We start from the raw sequence: 12,520 nt of genomic DNA on the forward strand, positions 1-12,520 counted from the left end.
AACCATCACCTTCTCATTTTATAGTAGGGGGTCGTGTCTCTCATTTTACTAACTTTCAGTGTACATGGTTCCTTTTTACATATATACACGAACACTTAAATATAAACAGCACAGTTCAGGAGGATCCAATGGGCAGATGATTCAGGAAGCCAAGGATACAGAAGTAAAGGGCAGTCACCGGATTTCACAAATGGTCATCTGAATGTCCCTGGCATGACTTGCTGTATCACCCTAAACATCCTGTGCTGGTCCATGAGCTCTTCCTGTGAGACTGGGAACCAGTCAATAGCCGTACTTGTCATTCAGATGGGTTCTGCCGTCTCCACTCTGACCTACATCAAACATAAAAAGAAGAAATGTATTTACTTTTCCAAAGTCAAGAAGAAAAAACTATTCAGACATCAGGAGGTCAAAAGCAAAACAAATAAGGCAGTTTCTTTTGAACAGAAAATTTACTTTAAAATGTTTTTCTTTCTTTTTTGTTTTGTTTTTCAAGATAGGCTTTCTCTGTGTAGCCCTGGCTATCCTGGAACTTGCTGTGTAGATCAGACTGGCCTTGAACTCACAGAGCTCTGCCTGCCTCTGCTTCCCAACTGCTGGGATTAATGGCGTGCGCCACAATACTTGGCTCAGGAAATTTATTTTTGGCATAATTTCAGGTTTCTTATTACTTCTATTTCAACATTTGTTAGTGGATAAAAAGCAATTATTTCTAGGAACTAAAGTTGAATAGATACTAGTATCTTAGAAACACCATCCCCCAAAAAACCAACATGCGATGGGCCTGTGGGGAAAACAATCACCTCTTTCGATGTATGCACAAACTAGCACAAGACTGGTATAATACCATCAGAATGAATTCTGGGCACACCTCTGACCCAGGACATTAACCTCACTGTTTTACCTACAGATGTATCTCTATAACACATACATTTTATTTAGTTTGTCCAGTAACCTTTATCTCTTTCTTTATTTCTTTATCATTTTCTGTGTTTATTAATTTTCTTCCTAGTGTTTTATTTTATTACACGGGGTTTTTCATGTGAGTATATCTGCACTTAAGCATATCCCCGTGAACTCCACTACCCTCCCCTTCTCCCCTCCATTAGTCCCTCTGTTCCTCTGGAGAATTTCACTTCTCCTTTCATGTCATGTGTATATGTGTGATTCTATGTGTCCATGAAAAATCTAAGACCCACAAATGAAAGAAGACGTGCAATATTTGCATTTCTGAAACTGACTAATTCATCTAATTATTACTCATTACAGACTTGTTTGTAATAAATAGCAAAAGACTAGAAACATGGCAAATATCCAGTGAGAGAACTATTTAAATATAAAAAAGAACTATAGTACCACTTAGCCAGACACAGTGGCATATACCTGTGGATTCATAATCCTACTGTCTCAATCTCCAAATGTGCATCATGGAACACATACCCCCCATCCCTATCATACTTGTGCATTATATACACACAATAAAAATTAATAAAAATAAAATATAAATTAAAAAAAAAAAACCAATGAGATGGTTCAGTAAGTAAAGTCACTTGTTGCCAAATTCAACAAGCCCCAGGACCTGCACTGTGGAAGGACAGAACAGACGCTTACAAGCTGTCCTCTGAGTTCCAAATGCACATCATGGCATATGTGTGTTTGAGTACACACATGCATGCGGACACATGCATACACAATAAAAAAGTAAAAGCCAAAAATCAATAACTATGATGTCAATTAAATGAGAAACAAGAACTCTATAAATAGCAGTGGATCTCTGAGTAGTGCTAAGTACAAATAATGGGTGGAAAAGCCTCCACTTGTGGGAAAAAGGTGCTGAAATACATCTTATCTTTTGAATAGACATTTTATATAATGAGTAAGAATTAGTAAGAAACTGATACTATTTCATTATCTTTAGATGAAAAAAAATGAGTAAATGAGGCAGAATCTAATGGTTTTTGTCTTTCAGTTAATAAACATTTAAAATTCTTGCAAAAGTAAACAGGGGTTGAGGATTTAGCTCAGTGGTAGAGCACTTGCCTAGCAAGCACAAGGCCCTGGGTTCGGTCCTCAGCTCCGGAAAAAAAAAAAAAAAAAAAAAAAGAAGTAAACAGAAAAATATAAAGAATCCATGCATCCCTCATTTAGCTATCCCTCTCTAGCTTTAATAATTAATAATATGTGGCCAATCCTGCTTTATCTACTACCTCTGCCCAAACGTCTCCTATCCCCCACTACCAGAGCATTTAAAGGTAAATGTCAGATGTCATTACATCTGTGAACCTGTCTAGAATATAAGGACATTTTCCAAAAGTCATCATTCAGCACCATTCAGACCTTTAAAGACTCAACAGTAATTTCTATCAGCAAATACTCAGTTAGTGTTCAAATGTGTGTGGCTGTCTCATTACTTTACAAAAATTATTTTTACTTATTTATTTATTTTGAAGCAGGGTCTCATGTAGCCCAGGCTGGCCTCAAACTTGCTATGTAGTAAGACATGGCCTTGAACTTCTGATCCTCCTGTGTCCACTCCCGAGTGCTGGATCACAGGCTTGCGCGCTGTTAGGGATCAAACCCAGGGCTCCACAAATCCTAGGCAAGCACTCTAGACTCAGCTGCACACTAGACTATAATAATTTTTAGAAGTTGTTTAAGTAAGGATCTACACAGGATACACCAATTCTACTCAGCTGATGTGTCTCTGTATCTTTAATTCCAACAATTATGTAGTTACTAGTAACTATACACTTTTGTAACTTTTTTAAGTATACAGCCTATTTAAAAACATAAACGGGGACCAGAGAGGTCACCCAGAGGTTAAGAGCCCTGGCTGCTTTTGCAGAGGACCTGAGCTCAGTCCACAGCACCCCCATGGCAGCTCACAACCACCAATAATAACTCTAGTTCCAGGGGATCCAACACCCTCTTCTGGCTTCTTACATGCCGTACACACACATACATACATACATACATACATACATACATACATGTAGGCACTCACATACACATATACATACTTTTTTTTTTTTTTTTTTTTTTTTTGGTTTTTCAAGACAGGATTTCTCTGTAGCTTTGGCGCCTTTCTTGAAACTCACTCTGTAGCCTAGGCTGGCCTCGAACTCACAGAGATCTGCCTGCCTCTGCCTCCCGAGTGCTGGGACTAAAGGCGTGCGCCACCACCGCCCGGCTCATATACATACATCTTGAAGGAAAAGAGAAATAAAAACTATACCTTCAGGTGGAACCCACACACAGTAGTCTGGATCATCTTCGGGGTATTTGGAAGAGAGTATGGGTGGGAACTGCAAGGAAGAAAGAGACAATTTTACTCAAACAGTTATTTGTTAGGTCAGAGTCTCACCGAGCAGCTCAGGGTACCCTGGAATCTGACCATCCCACCTAGGAGTACAGGTTTGTCCCACCATGTCTGACCCTAAAGACTAACGGCTATAAGTTATTTTTACGCCTGTCACTAAACAAAACTGAGAGAACAGTTTCCATGGATAATCCCGACACTGGTAACTAATAGAGGGCACATTCTCTCTCTGAATCTTGACTTTTTTCATAAAGCCAGAGGTCAGTGTCTTCCTCAAACGCTGTCCACTTTTACTTTACTTTTGAGACAAAGGCTCACCATGAAGCTCCAGCCGGCCTGAACACGTTACATAGACCAGGACGACCTCAAAGTTGCAGAGACCCACTTGCCTCTGCATCCCAAGTGCTGTGATTAAAGACACGTACCACCACACCTGTTCCACCAATTATTCACTCATTCATTGTCTATCTATCTATCTATCTATCTATCTATCTATCTATCTATCTATCTATCTACTTTTGGTTTTTTGAAGCAGGGTTCTCTGTGTAGCCCTGGCTGTTCTGGAACTTGATGTGTGGACCAGGCTGGCCTCAAACTCAGAGATGAGCCTGCCCTACCTCTGCTGCGATTAAAGGCATGCACCACCACACCCATTTTTTGTTTTTTTTTTAACTTATAAAAATTCTATCTATTTTTTAATAAACAAACAAACAAATAAATCTATTTGTGCTTTTGAGTGTGCATGCCCTGGGGCACATGTGGAGGTCAGAGGTCAACTTGTCAGATTCAATTCTCTCCTTTCACCATATCAAACTCAAGTTGTCAGGCTTGGCAGCAAGGGTCTTTCCCTACTAAGCTGATGGGTGGTTCACTGATTTGGCCAGGCTGGGTGGCCTGTCTGCCTCCTCAGCACTGGGACCGAAGACATGTGCTGTATGTGTTTGCTGAGGATCCAAAGCCCCAGGTCCTCACACTTGCCTGCAAGCACCTCACCAACTACACTATCTCTGCAGCCCCAGTATAAGATTCTTTAAAGTGGTGTTAACATCTGGCCAGCTGAGGCAGGAGGGTGAGTTTGAACCACTCCCGCACCATCACACAAGTTCCGGTTTCAAAACAACAAAAAAGAACAATAATAACAACAACAAAAAAGTGCTCTAACAGGTATGGTGGTTCACTGTGCCTCTACTGTACACCCAATGTGGTTATCCTTTCCTTCTGCAAGTATGGAATACATGCCAGCAGGAAATGCCTTACCCGATACACCCTCACTAAGAAGCCTTGTTCTGAGTCCTTAAATGAGTTCCTCCACTTAGCAACACGTGCCACAGCTAGTTGCCAGGGCGATTAAGCACATCTCGTATCGCTAGAGGAAGAAGACTGAGCCTTGCATGTGGTTAACCCCACATGTTTGCCCAGCTGCCTTTCCCTGTTGTGGACTACGCCAGCTAGCCTTGTGCTGTCAGGAGCCACAGCTGTCAGCATAACTACATACTGAGCCCTGATCCCAGATGATCCCGGGGACCCCTGACATAATCTAACAATCCCACTTCTGGTCGCTTACCACAGCTACAAATATACATCCCTAAGATGACTCACTACAGCCTGGTACAGTGAAGACCAGAAACAACCCAACTGTCCTCTCTAAGGAACTAGCTCAGAGGGTTCATCTACACAGTGGGAAGCTCTGGATATACTAATATGATTCCCATGATAGGTTTAAAATTAAGACTAGCTGGGCGGTGGTGGCGCACACCTTTAATCCCAGCACTCAGGAGGCAGAAGCAGGTGGATCTCTGTGAGTTCGAGGCCAGCCTGGTCTACAGAGCGAGATCCAGGAAAAGGCGCAAAGCTACACAGAAAAACCCTGTCTCAAAAAACCAAAAAATAAATAAATTAAATTAAATTAAATTAAGACTAGAATGGAGAACATCAATTCTACTTTTGTGTCATAAAAGGAGGGAGATAACATGTTACACAAATGTCTTTGCATTGCATACTAAGATATAAAAAACATTCATAAATTAGTAAGAGGCAGCTTGCAGGGTAGATGAGCAGGGTAGATGAAGAATTAAAAAAATGAAAATTAAGCAGAGTCCAGATTTCTACAAGGAGCGAAGGCTGCTAGAAACTCCAGGACACCCGAGAGCCACAGACCACGAGCACTTACTTTGCCGGGACCAGGAGCTTTCTTTTTCTTCAGCTCACCTCTGTTCTTTTCATAGTCATTCTCTGGGGCTACTTGAAAGGGGGAGAAGCAGAAAGAGCTGCCATCAGAAGAAGTAAAAGTGCTACGGAAAGAAGCTCCCCGAGACGGTGCTGGAACTGAAGTCGTGGACGCCCCAGCAGCTGGCATGTCTAACTACAGGATGCACCCTGAGGCTCAGAGAGCTGGCTCAGTGCTTAAGAGCTCTAGCAGAGGAGCCACACTGGCAGCTCCCAGCTACCTGTAACTCCAGCTCCAGAGGACCCAACACCTCTGGATTCCCTAGGCACTGGCACTCATGTGCACATGCCCATATGCAAACACACACACACACACACACACACACACACACACACACACACACACACACACGCATAACGAGAATTTTCATTTCACTGATATCTTTCAGTTTTTAAATACCAAAGCTAGGCTATAAGCTCAAATACAACGAGGCTGCTTTTACTATTCACAGTTTAACTCTAAGAGGCAAAGCCAGAAAAAAGCAGTCAGAAAGACAGTAGGCCAATCTATCAACTGATTTATTGCTACAGGTTTGATTCACTTCCATGGTGGGACATAATGGACTGAGAGAGGTAATGCCGGAGGGGCTTCTTCTATCTGGTCAGAGAAGCATGAGGCATTGACTGCTTTGTGGGACATAGGGAGCCCCCGGAAGTGGTCTAGGAGTAAAAAAATAGGCAAAGAAGATGGCACCAAACAAAACCTCTACGCATTCTCTTCTTGTCTAGGGCCCTGGTTGTAGCCTGGTCTGTAAGGCCACTTTCTGTCCTGCCTCCCAAGGCAGCTGCTGCCACCTCCCTGCTCACAAAACCCGTGTGCAGAGCAGCAACGGTGTCTGCCACACCACTCACCCGAGGGGTCCTCACATGATGAAGCTATTTCGTTCATCTCCTGATGATCTTCACTCTGTTCCGCTTGGCTGAGTTGAGACATGGTTTCTATAAAAAACAGTGCCAGGATATACTGTTGTTATTTAATTCACAGTAAAGTCCAAACAAGCAAAAACAAGGACAGCAGCTACAGACTTAGATGGTCATTCAGTCAGACTACCAGCAGACGCAGTTAGCCTTACAGTCTTCGGTAAATGGGCCTCCAGAAGTCTACAGAACCACCCAAGTTCCACTTCAAAAGACTTACAACAAAAGACTTTAAAATGTATATACGCCCCTCTCAACTTCCAAAGTTAAGTTCTAGAAGTATATATTTAAATATATGCCAGAATTAAGCATCAAGTTTTATTATTGACATTTTTATAATTGTAAAAATTAATAGGGCCAACGAGACGGCTCAGCAGGTAAGGACACTTTTACTACCAAACCTGACAGCCTGAGTTCGGTCCCAGGACGCACATGGCAGAAGAGAGAACTGACCTCTGAAAGTCATCCTCTCCATAGCTACACTATGGCACACACAATAAAGGTAATTCAACACTTTTCAATTAAATTTAAAAATGATTAAATATTTTACATGTTTAAAAAGTAAAAGGTAATTAAATCATGATGCATACATGCACTGGACCACTAAGACCTTCCTTTAGTAAAAGAAAACCACATTTTAAAAATAATACTTTTATTATTTCTTATCTGTTCCACAAACCCAGTGAGATGGTTCAGCAGCTTCAGACACTCGCTACCAAGCCTGATTCCCCACTATCCACGTGGTGGAAGGGGAGGACCAGCTCCCACAGTTCTTTGCCCTCCACGTGTGTGCCATGCATTCACATACTCGCATACACAGAGACAGATAAATATAATTTTAAAAACTAGGAAAAAACAGGCTATAGAATATCAGGTAATATGATTCCATGTCAAAAAAATAAGTAAGAAGGAGAACCAAAAACCTAGAACAATCCCTTATCAACCACAGATTTACTAATTATTTAATCTTTAAGGTTTTTAAACCAAGTTTTAAAACCTGAGCTCTTAAATAAAGTTACTTCATTGTGCTGACAACAATTCCCAGAAGACCACAGCCTACCTCACAAAAATCCCAGCACAAGGCATGAGAAAACTTTATCCAGGTGGTTGCTCAGGTTAGTCCAATGACCCCCCCAAACAATAGGAGCTTTGCCATTGCCCCTCGCTGCCTCCCAGAGTTGACAGTAAGTCCCTGTTGCTAAAGACACCACATACCTAGGACACAAGACTCAGAGACTGGAGTTATTGTCCTGGAAGCCTCGCTCCTGCAGGATAGCTTCCACAGCCCCAGAAAGGACTATGCACACTGACAAGGGAAAGAAATTCATAGTCCTATCCAGCTGTGACAAGTGTGAACCAAAACAAGGACCAACCGGGCAATGACCTAACAGTGCAATAGTGGTACCAACAGCTGTCCAACGGACTCAGGCTTGCTAGAGAGAGAAAAACCAACCTGCTCTTTCCACATACACATATCATGAACACAACTGGCCCGCTAGCGAGCACAGGGAAAAGCAAGGGACTACCGTGGCTTTCTGTCTCCCTAGAGGCAGAGGGATCTGTGGGCGCACGCGGGTCCGGCCCTGCTGTCTCCAGCTCCGCCTCTGTCTCTTGAGGCGGCCTGCTGCTTCCATCCACAGTTTGCTCTTCACGCTCCTCCTTTGCTTTCTCCTCTTCTTCCTCCTCTTCTTCCTCCTCTTCGACTTCAGGTTCATCCTTCATTTTCATTAAGGCTGGAGGGAGTTCTGGACGCTTGGGCGGCAACTTCTACAAGGGAAATGAAACCATCAGCGAGGAAGCAGTTCTGCAGAGCGGTAAAAAGAGACAAAGCTCTTCTAGGAGGTTAGGTTAAATGTATTCGGTGCAAACTTTAGATTAATAAACCCCACCAAAGTCTGCTAGAAGCCTGACCTCTGCAGGGAACGTTGTCCATCTGCGGATCTTAGTTTCCAGCAAGTTCTAGGGCCAGAGATCACCAGACTGGAGAATATACACAGAACAAGCAAAAATTGCTGAACACAGCACTGGGCATGCAGCTCAGTGGTGGTGTGCTTGCCTAGCAGATGCAAGGCCCTAGCTTCAGTCTTCAGTGCTACACGGGGTTACAGGATTATTAAATAGGAAACTGCCCAAGGGGGACAGAAAGACTGCCAGGGTCAGAGGCAGCAGACGACTCTAAGGAACAGGGTTTTCTGGACCTAGCAGGGCAGTCACATGTTGTAGCAGCACACACAAGACCTCCACAAGTGTGAGCCAGACAGAAACCGCAGCGTGGAAAAGGGAGGAGGGGACAAAGTTCTTGCCCTAGCTGAGGAGCTCCCGGCAAATCACAGAGGCAGGGAGAGAGTCAGTTTACTCTAAGAGTGCGGCCTTTGGTCGATCAAGTGTGCTCCAGTAGGACACACGTCTAAGATATCCGGGACAGCCAGAAACTCTATCTTAAAAAAAAAAAAAAAAAAAAAAAAAAAAAAAAAAAAAAGAGGCTACCAAGTTAGGAAGGGGGACCACGGATCTTGGAGAAGTTGGAGAAGGGGAGTGAATATAAATAATCAAAGCACAATCCACAAAATTCTCAAAAAAACCCTAATTTTTTTAAATGAGAAAGAAAATATTACAGCAGTAAACAAAATAATATTGGGGGAAAAAATCAACATAGACACTTCATTCCTAAATATAACATTCATTAAAAACTAGTAAACTAGCTCCAGGACAGCCAAGACTACATGGTGGGACTGTGTCTCAAAAGAAGAAAATTACAAGTTATTTTCACGTTGAATGGCAGATTAATTAGTCAGTTCTTTTGTGTACGTGTGCATGCCTGTGTACACACATCAGCCAGAAGAGGACATCAGATGTCCTCCATCACTCTCCATCCCACTCCTGTAAGGTAGTGTCTGTCACTGAACCTGCAGCCCAGCGAGGCTTGTCCGTCAGCAAGCCCAGCCATCCTCCTGCCTCAGCGCCCCTCGGTGCTGGGGCTGCAGTCTTGCACACGACCAGGCTTCACTTTACTTGGTACTGGGTGCTTGGGCAGCGAGCACTTCCACAGCTGAGCCGTCCCTGCAGTCAGCTCACCAGCTCTGAGAGAGACGTGCATGCTGAGTCAGCAGTCCTTTCCCACACACCCAGGGAGTAAGACAGAAAGCCTCGCCCAGGGACGGCTGGCTCGAGGACTAAGAGTTTAACACGCCCCGCCTCACCACTTACCCCTACTGTTCCGGTTTTTAACTTGAACTTGCTTCCTCCTTTCATGGCACCAAAGAGAGGTAAAGCAAGTCTCTTGGCTTTGTTTTCAGTATTCGCAGTCTGCAGGTCCGTCCTAGGAAGAAGAACAATATAAATCCCTATTCTAGCCAAGTCCGAGGTTTAACTTACACGCCGTGCAACTGGGCCGGGAGATGGCTCAGTGGATAAAAGCACTTGTCAATCAAGTCTGGCAACCTAAGTTCAACCCCTTAGCCTGCCCTTAAAGGTGGAAGGAGAGAACTGACTCCCCAAAGTTGTCCTCTGACCGCCACACACGTGGACTGCCCCTCAGCCAGTAACACACACAAAATACTAAGAAATAAGATGATTTTAAAATGCCATGAAACTGACAGTACACTTCTGAACGAACAGAAACGACCACAGACGAGTATCTGGACATAAAAAGAAAAAGAGGCCAGCAGCCCACTGAGGACTGTGAGACACAGGTCCTAAAGGCAAGATGAGGCTACCCTCAGCCCAGTGGTTCCCAACATGCCACAGGGCTTTGCATTTATCAGTGGTGACGCCAGCACAGGTCACTGGTGAAGGAAAATAAAAGCACAACCCATCTTTAACATCTAGATGCTCTTACATAAGAGTTCCGGTTTTATACAGAGGGATGAGGGGCATAACCCATGCTCACCGACAACCTAAAACAGCACTGTACAACAGAACTTTCTACAATGATGGGAAAAAAATTTATGTTTTATATTGCATTATCCATTTGATTAGATATCAGCCACATTTGGCCACTGAGCACTTGAAGTGTGGCTAATATGCTGAAGAATTTAATTTTTAAAACTTTAAGAAATTTTAATAGTATATAATGCTTAATATTATAGGGTGTTATACTGGATAGTACGGATCTAAATAAAAAAAGAAATGTCCTGCACAAATGTCCACCTGTAATGTACTCATCAGACTTATTTTTGTATCAACACCCTCTACATTTTTAACACTTGTCAATAAAAGTCCAGAAAACCTTTAAGTATTGTCACACTGAAAACGGGACCTTGGGGCTAGAGTTAAGAGCACTGACTGCTCTTCCAGGGGATCAGGGTTCAATTCCCAGAACCTAGAACTGTCTGTAAAAGATCTTCCGGCCTCACCAGGCACACAAATGGTGCATAGATATACATGAAGGTAAAATATCCATATATAAAATGAAAATTGATCCCCCCTCAAAAAAAGAAATAAAAATGGACTCTCTCTCTCTCATACACACACACTCCCACTCATAAACATTAGCTAAGTGGGGGAGTGTCAAAACCTGGTTTATAATCTCCTTCTACAGCCGGAAGTAGATTCAAAAAACCAACTCCCTACAGATTACACATTTACACATTCTCCCCTTTTAAAGAACGACTTACATTGCTTTTTTCTTTCTTTCTTTCTTTCTTTCTTTCTTTCTCTCTCTCTCTCTCTCTCTCTCTCTCTCTCTCTCTCTCTCTCTCTCTCTCTCTCTTTTTCTTTCTAAGTACTTAAGTACTTAAGGGCTGGAGAGCTGGCTCAGCAATTAAGAGCACTGTTGATCTTCCAGCGGACCCAGGTTCAATTCCCAGAACTCACATGGGAGTTCACAACTGGCTGAACCAGCTACAACTCTGGTTCCAGAGGATCTGACTCCCTCTTCTGGCCTTCACCGGCACTGCACACATGTGCTGCACATACATGCAGCTAAGTACCCATAAACATAAAATAAAAATAAGTATTTTTTGAAAAGTACTTAAAAAGCTGTCCGCTGGTTCTAAGGTGCTTGGTGTGGTGGCTCATGTATTTAATCCAGCACATAGGAGACAGAGGCAGGTGGCTCTCTGTGAGTTCAGTGTCAGCCTAGACTACAGGTTTCAGGACAACTGGGGCAACATAATAGAAATACCTTGTCTCAAATAAATAAATAGGTAGGCAGGTAGGTAAGTAGACAGATGGACAGACAGACAGATTGATTATAGATAGCTATAGATTGATGGTAGATAGATACAGATTATCTGTGCTCATAGCTTTTTACCTGTAGCTTTAAAACCCTTTAACATCTACCACTCTAAGGAGATCAAGCATGACTACTTATAAATTCAATCTAAACTATGAGAACTGTTAGAAGATGTCATTCATGATTTTGTAATGTGCCCTTGTGCTAGCTGGACAAGCCCTTGTCCAGCTAGCTCAGCTGCTTTAACCCGGTTTATGACCAAAAGAAAAATGAGAAAGACGTCAACCTCCTGTGGCACTCTCCAGTCCCTTGTTTCTCCATGTGTTAGGGTCCGACTGCTGGTACCCTTCCTTTCTACCTCCACTCTCCTTTCTACACCGACTATGAGAACTGGGCCATTCTAAACCATGAGCGCCTCTCCAATGTGCAGGATATCCAACGTTAATTTTCACATAGCCACACTCAACTTTTTTGTTTTGTTTTGTTTTTGAGACAGGGTTTCTCCCTGTAGTTTTGGTGCCTTTCCTGGAACTCACTCTGTAGACCAGGCTGGCCTTGAACTCACAGAGATCCGCCTGGCTCTGCCTCCTGAGTGCTGGGATTAAAGGCGTGCGCCACCACCGCCCGGCAACTTTTTTTTTTTTTTTAAGAGCAGAGATTTTCTTTAGCATTAGCCATTTTAATTGAAATACAATTTTTTTTTTTGTTTGTGTGGTTGGTTATTTGGTTTTGGCTTTTTACTTATTTATTTTTATTTTTTTTACGTGCATTGGAGTTTTGCTATGGGTGTCGGGTCCCCTGGAACTGGAATCACAGACAGCTGGGAGCTGCCATGTGGTTGCTGGGAATTGAGCCCAGGTCCTCTGGAAGAGCAGCCAGTG

At 43.0% G+C, this 12,520-nt stretch overlaps 1 protein-coding gene across 1 annotated transcript in view; it reads right to left on the reverse strand.

The window, feature by feature from the left end:
* Slc4a1ap (solute carrier family 4 member 1 adaptor protein) overlaps nucleotides 1-12,520 on the reverse strand; it is a 24,896-nt gene continuing 12,376 nt past the window's right edge. The window contains exons 9-14 of the mRNA XM_059248318.1: nucleotides 9,671-9,782; nucleotides 7,990-8,230; nucleotides 6,398-6,484; nucleotides 5,490-5,560; nucleotides 3,236-3,305; nucleotides 1-332 (exon numbers count right to left, since the gene is read on the reverse strand). Coding sequence (XP_059104301.1) covers nucleotides 283-332; nucleotides 3,236-3,305; nucleotides 5,490-5,560; nucleotides 6,398-6,484; nucleotides 7,990-8,230; nucleotides 9,671-9,782 — 631 coding nt within the window. The 3' untranslated portion in view covers nucleotides 1-282. The remainder of the gene's footprint in view (nucleotides 333-3,235; nucleotides 3,306-5,489; nucleotides 5,561-6,397; nucleotides 6,485-7,989; nucleotides 8,231-9,670; nucleotides 9,783-12,520) is intronic.

The sequence above is a fragment of the Peromyscus eremicus genome, chromosome 22 (assembly GCF_949786415.1).
Source record: "Peromyscus eremicus chromosome 22, PerEre_H2_v1, whole genome shotgun sequence".
NCBI classification, from domain to species: Eukaryota; Metazoa; Chordata; class Mammalia; order Rodentia; family Cricetidae; genus Peromyscus; species Peromyscus eremicus.